Source organism: Bactrocera oleae, chromosome 5 (assembly GCF_042242935.1).
Source record: "Bactrocera oleae isolate idBacOlea1 chromosome 5, idBacOlea1, whole genome shotgun sequence".
NCBI classification, from domain to species: Eukaryota; Metazoa; Arthropoda; class Insecta; order Diptera; family Tephritidae; genus Bactrocera; species Bactrocera oleae.
Window position 1 is genome coordinate 10,035,964 of NC_091539.1, and position 21,707 is coordinate 10,057,670.

The following is a 21,707-nucleotide window of genomic DNA, read 5'->3' on the forward strand; positions in this document are numbered from 1 at the left end:
TTTAAATTGATTCTCCAATTAATGATACATTTAAAATTTCATTAATCACAAAAAACACACACACACATACACATAAAGTCGCATAAAAAATATGAAAACTTTCACTCATACAAACATCCATGTATATATAAACGCCAGCAATTGGAGCACTTTAAATTCAATATTTATGAATGAAATACTATTTGTGTGTATGCGTGTATATATGTATGTGGCTGCCAATGTAAGCGTGAAATAAAAATATAAATGGCAAATGAGCAGCGATGAATAAATAATTAAGTGTATAATGAGCGAAAATGAGTTGAACTGCTACACAAAATACCTATAAAGAAGTAGCTAGTGGCTGGAGCCGGCGCGATCTCTGGCTGTCAAATTGAGCAAGCGAACAGCACAGCACAATCACACGGCCGCTGCGCTCGTTTACATACCACCAACTGCAATGGCTCTGAAATTGCCGGCAGCAACTACTTTTTGCACTCGCTAGTGCCGCTGTCCCTTTTCTTGACTCTCTTCTTCCATTATGTTTCATTACTCACTTTTCTACATAAAATTCTTATTCGGTAATATGCAAAACTAAGATATAAATCCAAATCAGCGAACAATAACATACGACTTTGCTACAATATTTATCTCAGAAATGTTGGGGTTTTTATATAGATCCAATTTTTATACATAAGGCAGCAGGTCAAAAATCGTCCCCATAAAAGTAAACGAATCTTTCACCTCTTATATAGTATATTTTAAATGCGCCTTCGCCTTTCTCTCTAAATCTTTATCGCTCTTTACTCTGCTCTTTCTCACTATTTCTCTCTCTCCCTCTCTTTTTTATATTCGTGGTTAGGACCATTTTGTACTTATATATCGACATATTTATTTATCTTTACCTCTCTCTCTCTGCGCTCTACTCTTACATAAATGGATTCTTGTTAATGGGACACAGCAAACGAATTACAGAAATAAAAGATAGAAGTGATGGATCCTTGGGGTGTATTCTATGTAAACCTTTCCTTATTATCTAAAAGGATGGGCTCAAATGCGATAAGCAGTAACTGGCTCAGGAAACATTGAAATCAAAAGTCTGTTACTAGTTGTAAGGGTTCCGAAAGCAGTCCTTACCTTTTTTAGAGCGTGGAAAGAAATGTTGAACTCATCATTTGCAGAAGAAAAATTGGCAAAATAACAGTCTTAGAATACTTAGAGCTTTAAGTCTGTAGAGTAATAACCATTTCAGATGAAACTACCATCTTCAGTTTGGAGAATAAAGAGAGACAATTTTTACCTATCCGAAAAAAGTCTCAGCACTTAGAGAACTGCCGAAGATCCTGACGTTGTAAATGTTGACAGCTCTTTAGTTTATTATCAAGCCCTCTCTATTCTTCATATTACAATATAAATCAAAAAAACATTTAAATATTTTATCTGCATATTGTACATTTAAAAACATGTTTCTAACATTAACACCATTGAATGAATTTATTTTCCTTCTCCTCCCCACCAGATGCGCTCACAATGATGAATTTGGCACACAACGTGTCTATAAGAAGACTTCACCAAATTGTGTGCTCACACTATATTTACCCTCCCGAGAGATCACACTCTCCGGCAATAATCCAGCTATATTGCGTGGTATTATCTACGTGGATCCAAAGGCAATTCAGGGTTACAGAGTTTATGCGCAATTGACATTGACATTTCGGTGAGTATTGAAAAGTAGTAAAGAACTCTATATAAGTATAATTATTATGTTGCTTTCTAGAGGTTCCCTAACAGAAGCAAATATCTTGGTTAGAAGCTAGATTCAGATGCCCGTGATTTACTAGTACTTAAAAAATTATTGAGTTCCATTGCTCCAGTTCCACATTTCCATGTTTCAGTAGACAAAGCGAAGGACGGCAGCAAATGGTTGGCCGATAACTCTTTCCTCTCCTCCAAAGCCGACTATTTCTAACTTGATAAACTTCTTTAATTCACGAGATCTTAAATTTTCGAACTCTTTGATGAAATACGACTTCAGAAGATCATCTCTCCCCGTTCGGTCAGTAATTTAATGACTGACAATATCTGGAAATTCATTTAATTGACGAGCAAATGGAGATGCTCGAGTATATTGAAGCAGAATACCACAAGTTAAGAATTTTACTTTAACGTCGAATGGCCTCAAACGCTTCTATTCTAAGCTAATTGCACTCCAGGGTATTGAATACTACCGATACTTGAAATACTCAGTTTTCTGTGGTAAGGAGCTTGAGAAAGTATTTGCCCAAAAAGGGAGTCAAACGGTTTCTAAACCCCATCAAAAAGTGTGGAATTTCAGTATCTTCTTTCAGAGCTTACTCAACCTCTACCGTCCATCCGTATTAGAGATCTTTTTATAATTTCTTCCGTAAGCGTCCAGTTTATTTCAGGGTGAGATTGTGGAAGTTTATCACCTATTTTCTAGGCTTTGCTGAGAATTTCGATTATGCTTTAGGATAATATTCCAAGGCGTTATCTCACATTTCCTTTCCCTATCACTCCATTCGTGTGAATTTCTTACGTTTTCTGCCGTCGCCTTAAATGCTGACGCAACTTACGCTTGCAATCATTCTGAAACACGTGAGAAACACGAAGTCCATGTATAAGCTAATACTAATAGTAGCTCCACATTTGCAAATCAAATCACAACACATTTTATTTCTATCTCTTTTTTTCTCCACCTTAAAGCTACGGTCGCGAGGATGAGGAAGTAATGGGTTTGCGCTTCTGTAATGAGGCTATTATGTCCCTACATCAGGTCTGGCCTAGGAATGAGGAGCCGGCGCGTGAGTCACTCAGTCCACTGCAGGTGAGTTTAACACACGCACACACTCACTTCCCATTTTCCTCTTTGTCATGTGAATATTTTACGTCCATAAAATTGTTTGTTTCAATTTTCCTTATCCTTCGCATTCATTTGCATTTAATTTGCGGTTCAATTTGCGTTCGAATAAATAAAACGATTTGTAGTTGTCTTCGCATGTTGTGGTAAATGCAGTTAAATGGTTGGTTATTTAGTTTCATTATATGAACTAGTGTACAACTAGCATTGGATTTAAAGTTACAATAGCTTATGAACTTGAAAATCGATCCACTATAACGAAATTAAAGAGTGTTGCCACCGTTGTAATAATGGCGAAGAAAAAAAAATATATTAAATTAAATATGTAAGGGTTATGACAATATAGAGGTCCAGAGAGACTTATTGATAAAAGTATGTGTCAGAAGGGTTGCCGCATGGCCAAAATTTAACAAAATAAATACGATTTCTTTAACTACTGACTAAATAGATACAGACAGTGAGGCAGACTAATTATTTTTTGAGTTTTTTTTTAATTTTTGAAGAGCTTTACTGAATATTATAACGGTTAAATTCAATATATAAAATAATTTTATTATTACATTACAAATATCAATTTAAGGAGGCTCAAAAGTTCTAGGGCTAAAAATATTATAATTTGGTTTAATTTTAAATGTATACTAAATTTTAAACTTTAAATATAATTTTATCTTAACTTTAACTATATTTTTAATTTAGAAATAAATAAATAGCTTAACTTTATTTTAATTTTAATTTTTATTTCACTTGTATCTTAATTTTAACTTTAACTTTGAATCTAATATAGCTAATTAATTAAAACAAATTATAATTAAATTAAATCTAACATTTGTTTTTGCTTCAATTTTTGTTATATCTTCAATTCCAATTTTTTTTTTTGGAATATATTAATATTAATTTTGATTTTAATTTTGGATTTAATTTTAATTTAGTAAAAATTTTAAATTAACACTTGTTTAGTTTTTATTTGAAATTTAATTTGAACTTATACTTTAATTTTAGATTTCAATTATACTTAAAATTTTGCCCTATTTCATATTGTTTCAATTATAATGTTTAAATTTAAAGTTTAAATTAAATTATAAATAAATTTCAGTTCTTAAAGTGAATTTACTTATAACTTTATTTTTCATTTTAACTTAAACTATACATTCATTTTAAATATATTTTTAAGTTTAAATTAAATTTTTGTTTTTTAATGTAGCTTTTGTTATAATATTAATTTTAACATTAATAGTATTTTTTTTCTTAATTTTAAGTTTGATTTTCTTTTGATTTTGCTTTCATTACAATTTTTTCAGTTATTATTTTGATCTTTTTTTATTATATGTTTTACTATTAATTGTAAATTAAATTTTTACTTAAATTTTAATTTTTAATTCAGAATTTGTTTTCGCTTTTAATTATAATTTCCATTTGCCTAAATTTTAGATTTAATTTTAAATTAATGTTAATTATAATTTTAAATTTAGTTTGAATTTTAATTTTAATCCAATTTAAGTTTTAATTATAATTATAGTTTTAAAAATAATTTGTATTTTAATTTAGTTTGGTTTCGTTTTAAATTAAAACAATAATTTTTAATTAATAATTTTTCTTAATTTAAATTTTAATTATTTTCATTATATAATTTATTTTTACATTTAAGGAAATATCACATTTTTTCACACATTTTCCATTCTAGGAAGCCTTAGTGAAGCGTCTTGGCGATGGCGCACACCCATTCACACTCACCCTAACCCCACAAGCGCCCCCTAGTGTGCAATTAGTGCCGGCAAAACGTTACTATGGCGCACCGATCGGCACCAGCTATGATGTGCGCTGCTTTATAGGTGAGTGGTAATAATAAAGACAACAGAAAACAAACATTAATTGGGAGACCAGAAAAACAAATTAAAAACAAATGGAGAAAGTGCAGAAAGCAAAGAGAGAGAAAGTGTCATTAAAAGCGAAAAAACGTTACTAAAAGGGATGATATATAAACATCGAGAACAGGAAATATTGAGATAATTACTAAACACTTGAGCAGAAACACGAAGAAAATTATAATAACAAATTTTTTGTTGCAAAAACATTTACTGCAGATAAAGTTGTGGTAAAAATGATTGGAAAGGGATTCACTTATGTCAAGGACACGCATATCCCTTGCCAACACGCTAATCATATTAAAAATGCGCGCAACGCTAAGTGAATCAAAGGCCTGCAACGTTATGTGTAATGTGTAATGTTGCATGTGCAATGGAAAATTGGAATTAAAAAGCGCACGCTTTGTTACAAGCAGACACATGAGCGTTGCGGCGCCGCGAAAGCCGCCAATATTCAATTTCGTACTCAAACACACATACTCACATAGCACATAATTTTTATATTAGTTCCTCCTTGGCGCAATTTTATTAAACCGGAAATTGAATATCCTTTGCGCTGGTATCGTATCACAGTACATCAAGGCGAGCCCATTTATTGGCGCCACTGCAGCCACATATGCGCCTAGATGTATGCAACGTGCATGCCTCTGACGGAAATCCGTTTAACTGCACCGCTAACAAACACACACATACGCAAACGTTTTTACACTTAAAACACTGTTACACGTATATGTGTGTGCTCATGCGTGAGGTGTGACATTTGCGTCAGCACTGACATTTCGCTGTCACTAACATAATAGAATTTGCTCTACTACGTTGCTACGTTATTATTAAGTGTTATTTTTGCTATTGCGTGTATTAGTTAAACACTGAAGTGTAACAAATGCAACTTAACTCTCTGGTGAGCAACACTTTTGAATGCAGCACTTGATTGCTTTCTTGCATTAGTGTTGCCATTTGCATATAAAATGCTTTTAGTTAACATAACAATTTGACAACTAAACCGATTAGAAGAAATTTTAGTTACAGATGCAGCTCGAAGGGTGTGGGAAAGCAGAAATTCAGAATTTCTTACATGACAGCTGACAAATGACAAACCCAAAAACGGCATAACTTAGTTTTTTGAATTAAATTACTAATGCTGATTGATTTCGGAAAAGGGAGCTCTGATCAAACTTGGACTTAAATCAAATTTCCTCTTCTTCTGTCTTCTCGCAATTGAAATGAATTGTATAAAATAAAATAAAATTAACTAAAAAAAAATATAATTTACAAAATAATAAAATAAAAAATTAAATAAAAAATAAATAAAATAAAATTTAAAAAATTTAATGAAATGAAACGAAACGAAACGAAATGACAGGAAACGAAGTTAGATAAAACGGAATGAAATAATATAAAATAAAACTAAATTAAAAAGAATAAAAACATTTAATGAAATAATATTAGATAAAACATTAAATTAATTTAATAAGTTTAGATATATTAAATTAAGAAAAATAAGGAGAAAATAATAAGAAATTAAATTGGATACAAATAAAACAAAACAACAAAATTAAAGTAATTTAAATGAAATAAAAATAGAATAGATTAAATTATATATTATTAAAAAAGCAATATTATTTAAAAATTAGATTGACTGAAAAAATGAATTTGATAATTAGGAAAAAAAATATACAACAAAATTAAATTAAATTATATTAAATGTGGTATAATATAATAATATTTTCAATAAAATCCTTTAACATTTTTGTTTTCAAATTTTTCTTTCTATTTTTAGTTCTATTTCTTTAATATTTCAATATATTGGCGGCAATAATATTTTCACATGTAATTGCTGCTGCTGCAATAAACTTCTTCGAAATTGTCAATAAATCTTTCACTAAATACACCAGTGTATTTATACAACGAAATCCATGAATAAATATTCAATACAGCAAACCGCATCAATAATCTACGCACAAACAAACATACATATTTACCAGTTGCACTATCACACTCACAAAATTTCCAAATGAAAATATTGCTCAACAAATACCGGAAAACGAATCCAAAAAAAATTAACAACCGTTGCCACGGCACTTCAACTCCCTCACCCACACAACTGATCAAAATATTGTGACCGCTGACGCATAAACAAATATTCAAATCCCAACGCAAAGCAACACTCAAATTTTTATTAAATTTCAATTTAAATATTTAGAAATGTAAACAAAGTAGAGCAGATTTTTGAAACTTTTCGATTATGTAGTGGAAATGAAAGCCTCAGGGATTGCAACTTTGATGGTTGAAGTAGCAAAATTATTAACTTGCTTCTATCAGTTAAGTTAATGAACTCGTAAAATGCAGAATATATCCATGAATATATGCTTGAATTTATGGCGGCAATTTGAGTTATTTAGCGACTTATGCTTTATTGTATTCGTGACTTCAGGCTTTCTGGTCAGTATTAGGCTGTTGTTCGGACTTAAGGCTGTATTTAAAAATGTATATATTCGGCTGCCATTTTAATGCAGTAGTATAGTGTGTCAATTATAGCTACAGGGTCTAAAGCTCACTCAATAACTTTACAAAGAGGCACAGATTTCTAGCTGTCAGTTGTTTTCAACTCCACACAATCATTTTCAGACTGTGAGAAATACTTTTGTTGTACGTATTTGTTAAAGCTTCAGAAAATTGGTTCAAAGCAAACACTCAATCTCCTTAACGAGTTGTCGCACGTTTTTTACAGTCGCTCAGTTAAACAATGTCTCAGTAAAACAACTGAAGGTGTCAAAGAAGAGAACCCCTTTCGAATTTGACCTTGTGATAGTTGTTATTTCACGAATAGAGTCAGTAACTGCAGCCAAATGGTTCTTGTTTGTATTAAACACATATTCCTGCCTCTTTGTACTTGCGATCAATATTATGATACATGACAGCTTACAAATAACAGATGACAGAACTCTTAACTAAACTCACAATTATAAAGTTTTTCTTTATAAAACTTTAATAACTTTTAAGTGCACAATTTTCTGATTATACTAGGCTTTCAAGCAATAAAAGCTTTTAAAAGTAAAAGCAAAATAAAAATAAAATAAAATGACATATTACAGCTGATAGGTGACTGTTAATATTCATTAATGTTTACTTTACAGCCGACATATTGACAAACGACACATCGACAATTACTAATATCATAACCATAAAAATAGCTCCCAAAACAGAGTTAGGAAACAATAGTTTATGAGTGATAGAGCTGATATCTTAAAAGGACTCTCCCAAATTGTTAACTAACAATTTCAACAATTTTTTTTTCGGAAACTAAGAGAGCATATTTCAGAATTTTCACGACGAGATAACTAGTACATAAATTATGACTCCCCACTGCATAGATTTTTAACAGTACAGAACCACTATTTTTTTTTTTTTTTAATAGAACCAATTATTTTTATAATAGAACCAAATTATTGAGTTGCACTGAAATTGTGTAATCTTTGCTGGTTTATTCTTGTCAAATCGTACTTAACCTCACAAAATTAAATTCAGTTCGTTTCATCCTTATTTAACATCACTTCTATTATCCTCACGTATATGTAGTAATTGGCCCTTGCAGCTCTGTTGGAAACTTGGCGGAGCTGTAGAAGAGATCTACTCAATATATTTCGCTGGCTAGGGATTGTCCCTACCATTAATAAATTATTTCTAGCTATCGGAGGCTGGGACTTCACCTTCAACAAAGCTTATGTGAAATGGAGACCAACATAATATAAATCCTTATCGGCCGCCAGTATATAGTGAAATATTACATTTTAGATCATATGCCTCAAAATCTAATAGCTAATTACTCTCATAAGGCATCTCTATAAGATCTAAGTCAATCTTTGGTTCAAACCTTTCGAAATGAAGCCGCACGCTAAAGTTCCCCATCGAATAAAGAAAGTTTACTGCGACGTTTGGAATTAAAATTGTTTATAGTATGATTTTCCTCGACTTTGGAGGTAAATGCCTGAAACCACCGTTCCTTAACCTTTAAAGCGGCTAATATATTTCAAACATAGACTTCCTAAAGAACAGTTAACTTTCTCAAGTATTGTATGTTAAGAATGACGAGCTCTTTCATCAATGTCTAGAATTACTGCTTTCTGTGATTGGATTATTGCCGACTTTGGAACCGCAAAACCAATTTGATATACATAATATTCTTCTCTTCTTTGCTCATATTATGGTTTGGCGCGATTTTGCATTATATTTTGGGAATACCGTTATTAATAGTTAAAATTTTATTTACTTAATAACAAAAGCCGTCGTTTTAACGATTTTATGATGGCTTCTTGCATATAACATAGCCGACCTTGATCTCGCTTGTTAAAGTTTATAACATCGAATCTCCTACCCCAAAGAGGTTTTTAGGACTCTGTCGAAATTTTACAGTATCGTTATCTAACACTGTATGTTTTTTGATTTTGGAAATATTGACAGCAAGACTGGTCTCTTCAACCTAACTTACACATAGCCAGATCCAAACTCTAATTTAACCTGAACCACTATACTTATACTATGTAATCCCACACCATTACAACCGAGCTCAAAGCTTTGCTGTACTGTTTCAATGATTAGACAGCTTCCACGACTTATTCCTGAACTAAGCGCAAAGCACAAAACAGTCGATAATTAACAAAATTGCATGCGGTGGAGAAGAACCTTCAAATTTCGTACACGTGAGCATATATTGCTGTGTTGCCGGCAATTATACGGTACATTGAACACACAGAACTACACCTACTACACACGCAGAATCACATACTTCGCACTTTTTGTACTACAAGCCTTTACGAGTACATGTACATACAACGCTTCGAGTGGAATCAGCTGGATGTACAACTTAGCAATTTCGTGCTAAAGGGTTGACAAAGACGACAAAAAAAGACGAAATTGCGTCAGCGCTGTGGTGGCATTCCATGTGCGACCGCACAAGTAACGAAATGCCTGAGCTCAGGTGACCAAAGACCGCAAACGTATATGTGTTACAGCCTTTTAGGGTTCCAGTAACGCGCTGCGGCTGCTACATACTAGTTGTAAACAGTTTCAGTGGGAGAGTATGGCAGGTACAAGCACAAAGAGAGAACTGCTGCCGATGTGTTGCCGTAAGCCGCTTAAAAGCCCATTAAATGCTAAAAGCCATTTGAATGGCTCGTTAACTGCACGCAACGGTATTTTTTCAACAAGCCATTTTTTAAACGCCAACAAACCGACACCCTCTTGCTCGCGCTCTCCAACGCGCCAGTGTAACTTTGCCATGCAGCAATTGATTTACATTTATCGATTACCTTCGACTTACCTCCAGCACCCTACACTCAACCTATTAATAGAACGCATATTTTATAAATGTCTTTCTTTTGCTTTCAGCTGATAAAACGGATGAGAAATTCCACCGGCGCGCCTCAGTCAAAATGGGCGTACGCGTTATCTATCGCACTGATGTGTATCAGCAGTCAAACGGTCCAGAGAATTTCGCCGCGCTCATCAACAATCAAGGCGCCTCACCGCCATTGACCGCGGCGCTCACTTCACCACCCGCAACGCTTCGTGCTACTGGTGCACTCATCGCGCAAAATGGCAATACAACACCGGCCTTGTCATCCATGCTGGGTGGCAGCGGCAGCGCTGATAGTAATACGAGCTTTGAAGGTGCTACCACCGCCGGCTCTGCTGTTGTTGCTGGTGAACGCATACAACCCACTACACAGAGCCACACCAAGCCACGTAAGTCAGAGCGTGGTGATTCGTTTCCTAAGCTGCGCCTCTCGCCGAAGTCTTTTCGTTTTAGCGGTCGCTTTGGACGCAGTAAAAGCGAGATTGAGAAGTGTCCCAATGATCCGTTCTATAATTATAGTAAATCGTTTCAAGAGGTGAGTAAAAAACTAAATATTAGATACAAAAGAAGACAGTAAACTAACGTTACATTGACAACAAGACATCGTAGATGACTTACCTAAACTACAAGACAATATTTGAGAAAACATTCAATCTGCGCTGGGAATGAAATTATAAAAGTAGACAATGCTGAGTAATGTTGAAAAACGGCAACTATAAACTAAAATCTATTCTACGATCTATTGTCATGCCGGTAATTTTTGCCACCTTCAAAGATAAGAATGAAGGTCACAGTTGAAGCATAGTTTTATGAAACTTCACAACTTGCCAGAAATAGTGAAGACATTTATTCTAGAGGATACTGAGGTATCCAGTACCATTGAATGGGCTTTATTTACTTATTCTTTCCAACTCGATTAGCGTCTATAAGAGCTGGCGACTGTCAGTTAGTTCATCATAGTAGATAATATTTATTTCCATAAATATTTCGGAACCCTCTGAATTCTTATTAAAACAGCTGCTGGAGGTCGTTAAATCCTTTTTGAATCGTGAGATATTTATCTCGATGAGCTTAGCATCAAAGATAGGTTCAGAATGTCTAGCATTCCGCTTGATCTCAGCTCGATATTGTACCATTCTGTTCGGATGGTTAACAGAGCCGTCTCATGCGCCAAACAACTTCAGATGCACTTGTCATGAGAGACGCATTAGAAACCAGCTGCCCAATTAGACAGCACTTGCAGTTATCTACGTTAAATTAGTTCTTAAATTGTTGCTAGATCTCTTCGGGCACAGGCGCCTATTAAAAAACTCAATGCTGATGAAGCTACAGATCTCGACTCTAATAGGGATTATTATTGTGGCCATTGCTTTATCGTTGCATCTTAATTCAAAGTATGGAAGACGATTTTATGCATTCTTGATGTTTTCTGGAATATATATTCAGTCTTACAAAACTTTTTTTTTAACTTTGCAAAAAACTCACTAGAACTGAACGAGTGAAAATAGTCTCACATTGAACTTCGCAATTGAAATGTTCAATCGTGGTCCACCCCTAAGAATTAACATTCAGCCTAATTCTTTAAAATGTTATTTCAGGGTTATTCTATAATACAAACAGATCTGTTAAGCCGTTCGTTATATTACGATTATATAAGTAATATAATAAGGCTCTTCAAAGTATTAAAAATGGTAATGTAATACTTCTTAGGTCGAATTTCCGCTCAAACTTCCGTTAACCGTCCAATAAATAAAGTGTTCTTCAAGTGTCAAACTACTTCAGAAGAACTTGAAGATGACGTATCTTTCACGAATAACGACAAAAATCGACAATTTCAATCCCACCATATTTTGGTTACATTTTTCAAGCTTTAATCGATAGATGAATATCTTCCTCTTTTGTGCGATTTGTACATAGTTGAGTACGTTCAAAAGAGCTCAGGGCTTTCAAAATGCATTATGCAAATTTTCCGAAATCTTTCAAATACATCTTAATAAATGTAAAATAAAAGCCAGTTTTCAGGTTTCAATTCAAGAAGCTCTCCTATAAAATCTTGACAAATAAATACTTTTAACGAATACCAAATAAAGTAGAGCACTCGCTTCGATTCTCGGATTACCAAGAAATAATTCAGTCATCTATATTTTTGCTAACGGTATTTATTATAAAGTCACGTTACCAGCGAGACTGATTCTCAACAAAAATTTCGGATACAATTTTGAAATTTTCCAAGTTAACCATACTGTTCTTGGCAATCGACATTAACATTGAATATTTATGAGGTCATTCATTCACCCGCTTGCCAATTTATCTTAATGTACTTTTTAGAGTTCAACCAACCAATAAAATGTTTGGCATGGTATAATTAAAATTCACGAAATTTGTTAGATGTGAGTACATAATTTAATTGAAGTGCACCAAAGGTCATAAATTTGAAGTTGGCAATAAAAATAATAATTAAATTGAGTCATAAAAATTTATCAATAGATCAAGTCCACAAATTCAGAAGGGAAAGTTTGAAATTAGTTGTATAAATTTAGCTTTTATAGCTAGATATCCGCAGCATACTAAAGAAGTCAACTTGTCGCGTCCAGTTTAAAAAAAGGAATATATTCTCTAATATTTTTATTGATATTTATCACTGAAAGGTAAAAAGCCGATGTTCATACCGCTTATTTCAAAATACAAATATATCATTGCATCAAGCCAGTAGTTCTCTCAACATTACTACCCGATATCGGATCCCTATATATTACATATAACTGAGTCAAGGTTATAATGTCCGATACGTGAATTAAGATCTCACCCATAATTTTACTTTAAAATATCCCTTAATGGTTAGTTTTCTAGATAAGTAGTAGTTGGTCTATAAAGTAGACAAAACTGTAGAGCCAATTTCTTATCTGGAGTGTGGACAAGATTTTTCTTTCGTGAAAAGCTTATTAGATACTTTTCGCGAAAGAAATTCACAAACTTTTGACCTGTATCTTAAGAAACCAGAGCTCGAACTTGCCAAAATGTAGTTCCAAACACACACACACGCGAAATTTTGCCTAGGCCCGCGAGCAACAGTTATTCACTCAATCCTATCAATCAGCATAATACTTACTACTTATCTCTCTTTAAGCAAGTACTGGTGAATATTCTTTTCGGAAAAGTTTAAAATTTTGTAGGACAATAGGAGGAAATGAAGATCCTTCCAGGTGGATTTTATGAAATAAACCAAAAGTTTCTGTATTCTTTAGTAACGATGATTCTTCGCAAAACATATCGTCTTCAGTTTCTCTTTTCATTAAAATTCAGTTCTGTTTGGGTCACCCTGTGGCATACTTAAAAATCTAGCCTCTAAATTTTTGATAGCATTATAAAAAATGTGTATTACTTGTAGTATTTCTCGCATGTGTCACTAATAAGTGATTACACATGTAAGCGGTAATAAATAAAAAAGCGCAGGCTTTAGCACAAAAAGCCAACGAAGAGGTCAACGCAAGCATCTAAAGCGCATAACAATTATTAGAGGATAGTAATAATGCCAATCGCAGTTGAATTAAGTCAATATTTGCTGACGAAAGAATGACGGCCAATAAAAAAGTGAAAAGTAAACCAGCAGACTAAGCCAACACTCATGTATTAGTCTGTCGACAGCACATACCGAGAATTGTTGGTTGATAACAGTGGACCGTGGACTGCGGATAGCACGTAGACAGCGGTGGGAGTATAGAGTCAGAGGAAGGGAGTGTGGACTGTGCAGGTTGTGTGTTATTGGAAAATGAAAGTTAAGAAATGAATAAACTGTAAGTTAGGCATACTTATATTTAGCAACTAATCGAATATGCGTTTCCGTTTTGCCTTTCTCTTCCCCACCACACACACGCTCCCGTTCCTTGACGGCAACAACAAAATTATACAATGAAAATTCACAACCCCCTACAACAACACAATGCTGCGCGTTACAAACACCTACTTGCCATCTCCCACAACAACAACCCCGGCACTCACGCCTTCAACCGCCATAGTACGATTGCACCGCTATTGCCGGCGGCATTGGCGCTGTCGGCGTTGGCGGCATTAGCGGCGCTCCTCTCACCGCTTCGCCGGGTGGCGGCTGCACGGTGGGCGGTGTGATTGGCGGTAATGCAGCGTGTGCGCTTAGCGGCGGCGGCGGTGGACCACAGGGTGCGGTGGACAAGCCGTTCCTCTTGCAGGACGGACGTGTCGGCTTGCGGGCGAGCCTCGATAAGGCCTGGTATACGCATGGCGAGGATGTCTGCGTGACGGTGAACATCAAGAACGACAGCCGCAAGACGGTGCGGAAAGTGCGGGTGAGTACTTAAGCTAGCAAGTTGCACTGTAAGCAAAATATATATATTCGTGTGTTGTTGTTGTGTGTGCGAATGCGTAATGAATTTGTAAGCAACTTTTGAGCTAATTTTTGCCGTCAGCATTTCCTGCTCATTTGCTGTATTTGAGAAGTTTGCAGCTTCACTTGTGCAAGCTAAGCAGGAAAGCGGTTTGCGACAATATTTAGTTAAAATTTCATTGCATTAATCCCTACAAGAGACGGTGGTGCTTGATGTCGCAGCAAATTGTAAGATGTCGAAAGAAATTCTTCGTTTTATTGTTGATTTTGATAGCCGTTGAGAATGATTTTAAATATTATAGTTGTGAAAAATAATTATTAATTTGAATTTTATCTACTACCATTTATTTAAACTAATACTATTTATACTACTAATTTATACTACCATTCACTAAAATACCTTGAAAAGAAATTTTTTTACCGTATATGACCTTTATCTTGAGAGTAAGTCCACTGTATCCAGACCCACAAAACCTTCACTCCAAAAAACTATATTTTACAACGACAACAGTTTTCTTCAGCTATTTCTTTTTCCTTCCATTCTAAAATTTTATTCCGTTTTATACCTTTTTCTACTACATTTTAACTATGTTGCACATTATACTTGAGATATTAATATTTGTCTTAAAAATTCTGATATTTTTATATTTATATATTAATTTAATAAGAAATTATTCTACTCCTTTCTATTGATTTTTCTATTAACATTGTTTTTCTACTCCTTTTTGATTATTTGTTATCTTTCTTTAAACAAAAAAAACTTTTTCGCAACCATATTTCTTTCTGTTATTTGTATATTTTCACATCTACTTTTATTTAGTATTTGCTTCTTCATATTCATAGAGGATTATTTTTCATACTACACTTCACTTCATGCTTGTCTTGCATTTTCTTATGCTTCAGCAAACGCTTTTCAACACTTTCTCATTTGTCATATTTTATAGAAGTATAATATTATATTTATAACAAGAAAATTGTTGTTGTATTTAAAGTCCAATCAGTCTTCATTGCCGCTCTTTTAGAGCTTAACTTTATAAGTGGTCGCTCTTGGCAGCCAAGATAATCGTATTAGTCGACAACATTTATGTATATGTAAGATAATATAGGGTGCATTACTTTGAAGAAAGGCTTGAAAAAATTCATGATGGAGGGATTTTTAGTGCGATATAATTTTTCAAACCTTGATAGTAATTTCATTTGCAGATACTCTGGCAAAGAAACGCATAAAAAATATATAGGTATATGCCACATACTATTTACTACGATCTTTTATTCGATTTTTTACCGATTTCAATCGTTTTTGAGATAATATATTTGAGATAATATATTTGAGATAATTCGCATATAAGAGTCTCGTTTCCTGAAACTTCCTTTCCAGTTCTCGTCTCTACATGATCATAATCACCCTCTTCTTCCTTCTTATAATTCACAATACCTTACCTCATACTTAGGTTTAGGTAATGAAGAAACTCCGAAGGTTTTCAAATCACCTTCGTAAAAGCTAATGGCTTTCTATGAGAAATAGCCTTTTATTTTGAATATAAGCTCGAAGGTTTACCACTGCATGAACTCAGAATAGATCGACACTGAGATTCCCCCAGATTCTGAATAATGACACCTCCATAAAAAAAGCAAATGATCTGTTAAAACACATGGTTTTAACAAAGTTCATAGAAGCTTAGATTCCAGTCCAGATTACCAAATTCTTTCAAATCCATTTAAGTTGAAGTTCTTTTAACATATTCCTTGCTTTCGAAAATTTTTGATAATTTTGAACAGAGTTCATAGATGCTGAGACCTCAGTCCTAGTTACCTTCGTCACTTAAGTCCCTTTGTTCTCTCGACAAATTAGTTTCTTTTACCCAACGTTCCTAAGATAATTATATTAGAACCACCCTATACTTCGAGGAGCTTATTGTCTATACTTAATTTGTAGCAAATGCAAAGTCACATCTTAACTTACTGAGCTATGCAAATTTGCTGAGCTTGTGGTACCTGTTATACTCGCAAATGATAAAATGTGGATTTCTTAGCGCTGACACTGATACCAAGCGGCAACTCACTTCTGTCATTCGTTTTCAATTTTCTCCAACGACCACTTGCGACTGTCTTCGCACCGCCGTCTTTCTGCCAACCACTTTTGCAGCTTCCTCATTTGTTTTGGTGTTTATCTGCAATGCTATTCATAAAAGTTTGAACAATGCAGATACTTGAAGTTACCTCGAGATTTTCCGCTATCTTTCTTTTCTTCCTTTTTATACTGTCGCAACCTGTTGCTACAGAGTATAGTAGTTTTGTTTACCTAACGTTTGTTTGTATCACCTAAAACTAACCGAGTTAGATATAGGGTTATACATATATAAATGAGCAGGATGAAGAGACGAGTTGAAATCCGGCTGACTGTCTGTCCGTCCGTTTGTGCAAGCCGTAACTTGAGTAAAAATAGTAATTGTAAAACGCAGTGTGAAAATGGGTAAAATCGGGTGACAACCCCGCCCACTCCCCATATAGCGTTACTGTTAAAAACTACTAAAAGCCCGATAAATCAAGCACTAAATGAATGGGCTTTGATCCTTGCAAGTTGCGAGAGTATTCAATTTTCGGTTAGACCCGAACTTAAAACTTCCTTACTTGTTTTACTTGTGTATACTTGAGGCTAATATCGAACTTTACAAAAATAACAACGTACACTTGCAAATTGCAACTGTTGAATTTGATACATAAATAAGAAGCGTTGGCAAAAGAAAAACGAAGCAAAATATAAAAAGGAGGTGAAAAAAAGAGTAACAAGTAACAATGTCTGAAACTTTGGCCATAAAAATGTCCAATTTTATGGTGAAAACTTCGTAAGCTTTGTAAGAATAGCGACAAAATTGATGACACAAAGTAACGTTCAGTTAAGTTAAGGGATATGTGAGCGGTTTGTCAAGTGGATGGCAATTTCAAACATCGATAGTTCAAAGGAAACAGAGATAAAAAGTCTGTCAAAAACTAAATGTCGCCGTCAGACGAGGTTACGTGATTTCGCGTGCTCGATACTATTTACTACTCAGGGCCATACGTTCGATCCATGGTGCCTTTTTTCTAATCAGCTTTTGTTTTATTTCATTATGTTTAATATTGGTTCCAGATTAACTCAGCAGTTAGTATATTATATATAAATGTATTGCTAAGTGACTAATCACAAGTAATTAAGTTGTTATTACGTCTACTTGTATATATTTATAATGTATTGCTAATTGACTTAATTAAAGGTAACACTTACTTCTATTTAATTAAGTTTTTATATTGCTAGTTGACTAATTTAGTGAAAAGTTTTGAAGGCCTTGGAATTATTTGGAGTTAAAATAATTTAGTTTAAATAAGTATTTATTGGGGTTACGTAAATTAATTTTTGTTTTACATATCCATTTAACAAACTTAAATGGGACTAATTTAACTTTGTCTAAATAAATTTTAATCAAGTTAGTTTTATATTTGATTTCTTTTTGCGGCTTATCTAAATTAAGGACCCATTTTCAATATCTAGTAGCAATTTAATAAAACTAAGCTTATTAGGTGTTCGTAAACTTAGTTTTATATTGTTAATTGACTAAATTATGGGGAACGTAAATAAGGAGTAATAAGGCTTAGTTGATTTTTAATACATTTTTATTTTATGTTTTTAATTGACTAAATTGATGAAATTTAAATAAATTCTGAGTAAATTATTTTTCATTACATTATTTCCGTATTAGCTTTTACACTATTAATAAACCAAATTAAGAGCAACTAATTTTTGTTAAGCTCATTCTTATTGCTAATTGACTTAATTAAAGGAATTATTAATTTTAACTAATTTTCATTTAGTTTATTTAAATAAACTCGATTTTATATTGCTAATATAAGCAATTATTAAGCTTTCTACAAAGCCTGCAATCAATAAGAAAAACTACAATTCGAGAAGTGTCTATTTAATTAATTAGCTCAATTAAGGCATCTAAATTTATTTTAACTACTTAAGAGTTCATTAATTTAATTTTATATTTATTGTTATAATGTCAAATAACTACAATAAACGGCACTATATATGTATATATAATATAATAATTAAATTATATTAAATTATACATATAATTATATATAAGTTTTATTGAGCTAATTTGTATTAGTAAGTGACTTAATTAATGCACTAAAATAATTTAAATTTAATTAATTAAAATTTATTTATTTCTGTATTGGTAATTGACTCAATTAATGAACTACTAACAAAGCCCTTAAGAAATTAAGTTAAATTTCAACTCACAAAGCTTGCATTTAATTAATTTTATTTTGCTAATTGAAAAAATTAAGGGGACTAAATTCAGGGAAATATATTTAGTTTAATTTTCCATTTGTTGAATTTACCTATTTACGAACTTATATTGTTAATTATCTCAATAAAGATATTTAAAAAGCTTATAAGCAATTTAGTAAAATTTCCACTCACAATGATATATGGAATCATTATTTTTATATTGCTAATATATCCAATAAGGGCAAATACAATATATCAATTCTGGCTAATTAAGTTGTCATTAAGTTATTTTTATCTCTAAATTGAATACATTTTTTGTTTACTATTTTAATACATTTTTCTTAATTTCATTTCACATTGCTTTTAGTTTACATTTCAGTTATTTACATATATTTCATTCACTATACCTTTGCAATATTCATCTGCAAACCCTCGGTCTCACATTGTTTACATTTTAAATTATTTTCGCACCTCTGGGCATTCCATTACCCCAGTTCCTTCATTCCAACCACATACCAGATTGTGCAGCGTGACATGAAGGTACGCTACTCTCCAAAGCGCGAGTTGCAATGAAACTCACGAACTTTTTACGCCAGTTTCTTACGTCAAATGGCAGTAGAATAAATGAAAGATGAGAAAATGCAACAATCAGAAATCGAAAATGTGTGGAATGTAAAATGCTTTCTTGCATATATACCCGCCTGCACTCTTGTAGCCATACCTTCCCCATCGCCGAACTCATCATTAGTTTCCTGTCTACATGTCATTGTAGAGCTCGCTTGGTTAAAATATATGCAGAGTATGGGTAATTGCATTGACATTATACAACTTGCGCTCACGAATTCTTTCCACCCAACTCCTTTTGGCATTTTAAGCAGCTGTGGAGCGTAGCCGCGAAGGCGGCGAAGGTTGCCAGTGACGTGTCAGTTACCTGTCGGTTGCGGCTTGTTTGCCGTCGTGGCTCTTTTTGTTGCTTTTAATGTTTTCTACTTGACGTTGTTGTTGCCAACAAGTTGCGAAAGCTATTCAGTTCCACATTGTTTGTTTTACTGTTGTTGTACAAGTAGTTCCACTTCGGTGTTAATGTTTTCTCCTTCGCTTTTTTTTTTTTTTGCTGGTATTTATCTCTGTGAAAATTTTCGATCTATCGCTATTTTTGCTGAGACGTACAAATTTTCAATTGTATTGAAATACAACAACACAACGCAAAGTGTTGTCTGCATTTGTCGCATTGTTCAGTTCTATCTTAGGTGCTTCAAGAATATTTAATTTGAGTTGTAACGAAGTATAAGAAAAAGGAAATAAATGCAAAGAAAGCAATCTATGTTAAGCTTGTCTTCTAAAGGAGCGACTGGTAGTAGGTTTTCAATGCCCTTTTGCTGAATATAAACTAACCTCCTCCTACACAAAAATTCACTACTGTTCCACTTAAGCTTTTTAAGAAGATTTTCATGAAGCGGAGGGCATTTGCGTCGTATCAGCGGTACTTCGGTTGCTATGATTTCTGATCCAACTTACAGCCCTATAAGATTTGAAACCAAAAAGTCTCTGATTCATTGCTCGCTGCCAGTCGTATCTCAAACCCCACGTATTCCGCTAACTGAGCTCGTTTCTCTTCAACATTTATTCCATTCATCACCTCAAAAGCAGCTTGTTTGCCTATTCATATTCTGATCTTTTGTTGGTAACAACCTGTCGCCACTATTCTCTCGAAAACTTCGATTAATTGTGCAAATACCTTCGCTTAAAGCCATTCCCATTCGCCATCTCACCCATATTATACTTTAATTTGGATTTCTACTCAAGATGTCAATCAGTTATAGTCACATATATAATAGCAATGAGGAACTCTCCCCCTAGGCTTCTTCGTTCTTCACTGGATGTAAGAGTGATTTTTTCAAACAAAATTTTAGTTAAGAAAGAACAACACCGACAAAGCACACATTGTTTAGCATGGTCCTTGTCACAGTATCCTCATTTACAGTACTACAACAAGACTTAGAACACAGTAAAACTGTTCTTTGGCAATAAATATAGCTAAGGTTACATCTCAAAGTCACATCTCAACTTACTGAGCTATGCAAACTTACTGAGCTATGCAAACTTGCTGAGCTTGTGGTAAAGTACCTGTTATACTCGCAAACGATAAAAATGTGGATTTCTTAGCGCTGGCACTGATACCAAGCGACAACTCACTTCTGTCATTCGTTTTCAATTTCCTCCAACGACCACTTGCGACTGTCTTCGCACCGCCATCTTTCTGCCAACCACTTTTGCAGCTTCCTCATTTGTTTTGGTGTTTATCTGCAATGCTATTCATACGATAAAAGTTTGAACAATGCAGATACTTGAAGTTACCTCGAGATTTTCCGCTATCTTTCTTTTCTTCCTTTTTATACTGTCGCAACCTGTTGCTACAGAGTATAGTAGTTTTGTTCACCTAACGTTTGTTTGTATTACCTAAAACTAACCGAGTTAGATATAGGGTTATACATATATAAATGATCAGGATGAAGAGACGAGTTGAAATCCGTCTGTCCGTCCGTCTGTTTGTGCAAGCCGTAACTTGAGTAAAAATAGTAATTGTAAAACGCAGTGTGAAAATGGGTAAAATCGGGTGACAACCCCGCCCACTCCCCATATAGCGTTACTGTTAAAAACTACTAAAAGCCCGATAAATCAAGCACTAAATGAATGGGCTTTGATCCTTGCAAGTTGCGAGAGTATTCAATTTTCGGTTAGACCCGAACTTAAAACTTCCTTACTTGTTTTACTTGTGTATACTTGAGGCTAATATCGAACTTTACAAAAATAACAATGCACACTAGCAAATTGCAACTGTTGAATTTGATATAAATAAGAAGCGTTGACAAAAGAAAAACAAAGCAAACTATAGAAAGGAGGTGAAAAAAAGAGTAACAATGTCTGAAACTTTGGCCATAAAAATGTCAAATTTTATGGTGAAAACTTCGTAAGCTTTGTGGAAATAGCGACAAAAT

General features: G+C 33.7%; 1 protein-coding gene across 1 annotated transcript in view; it reads left to right on the forward strand.

Annotated features, from left to right (window-relative positions):
* The window catches only part of LOC138857396 (uncharacterized), a 99,016-nt gene that overhangs the window by 51,609 nt on the left and 25,700 nt on the right, over positions 1-21,707 (forward strand). The window contains exons 2-6 of the mRNA XM_070109893.1: positions 1,496-1,693; positions 2,701-2,821; positions 4,536-4,683; positions 10,105-10,607; positions 14,089-14,394. Of these exons, the coding sequence (XP_069965994.1) occupies positions 1,496-1,693; positions 2,701-2,821; positions 4,536-4,683; positions 10,105-10,607; positions 14,089-14,394 (1,276 nt within the window). The remainder of the gene's footprint in view (positions 1-1,495; positions 1,694-2,700; positions 2,822-4,535; positions 4,684-10,104; positions 10,608-14,088; positions 14,395-21,707) is intronic.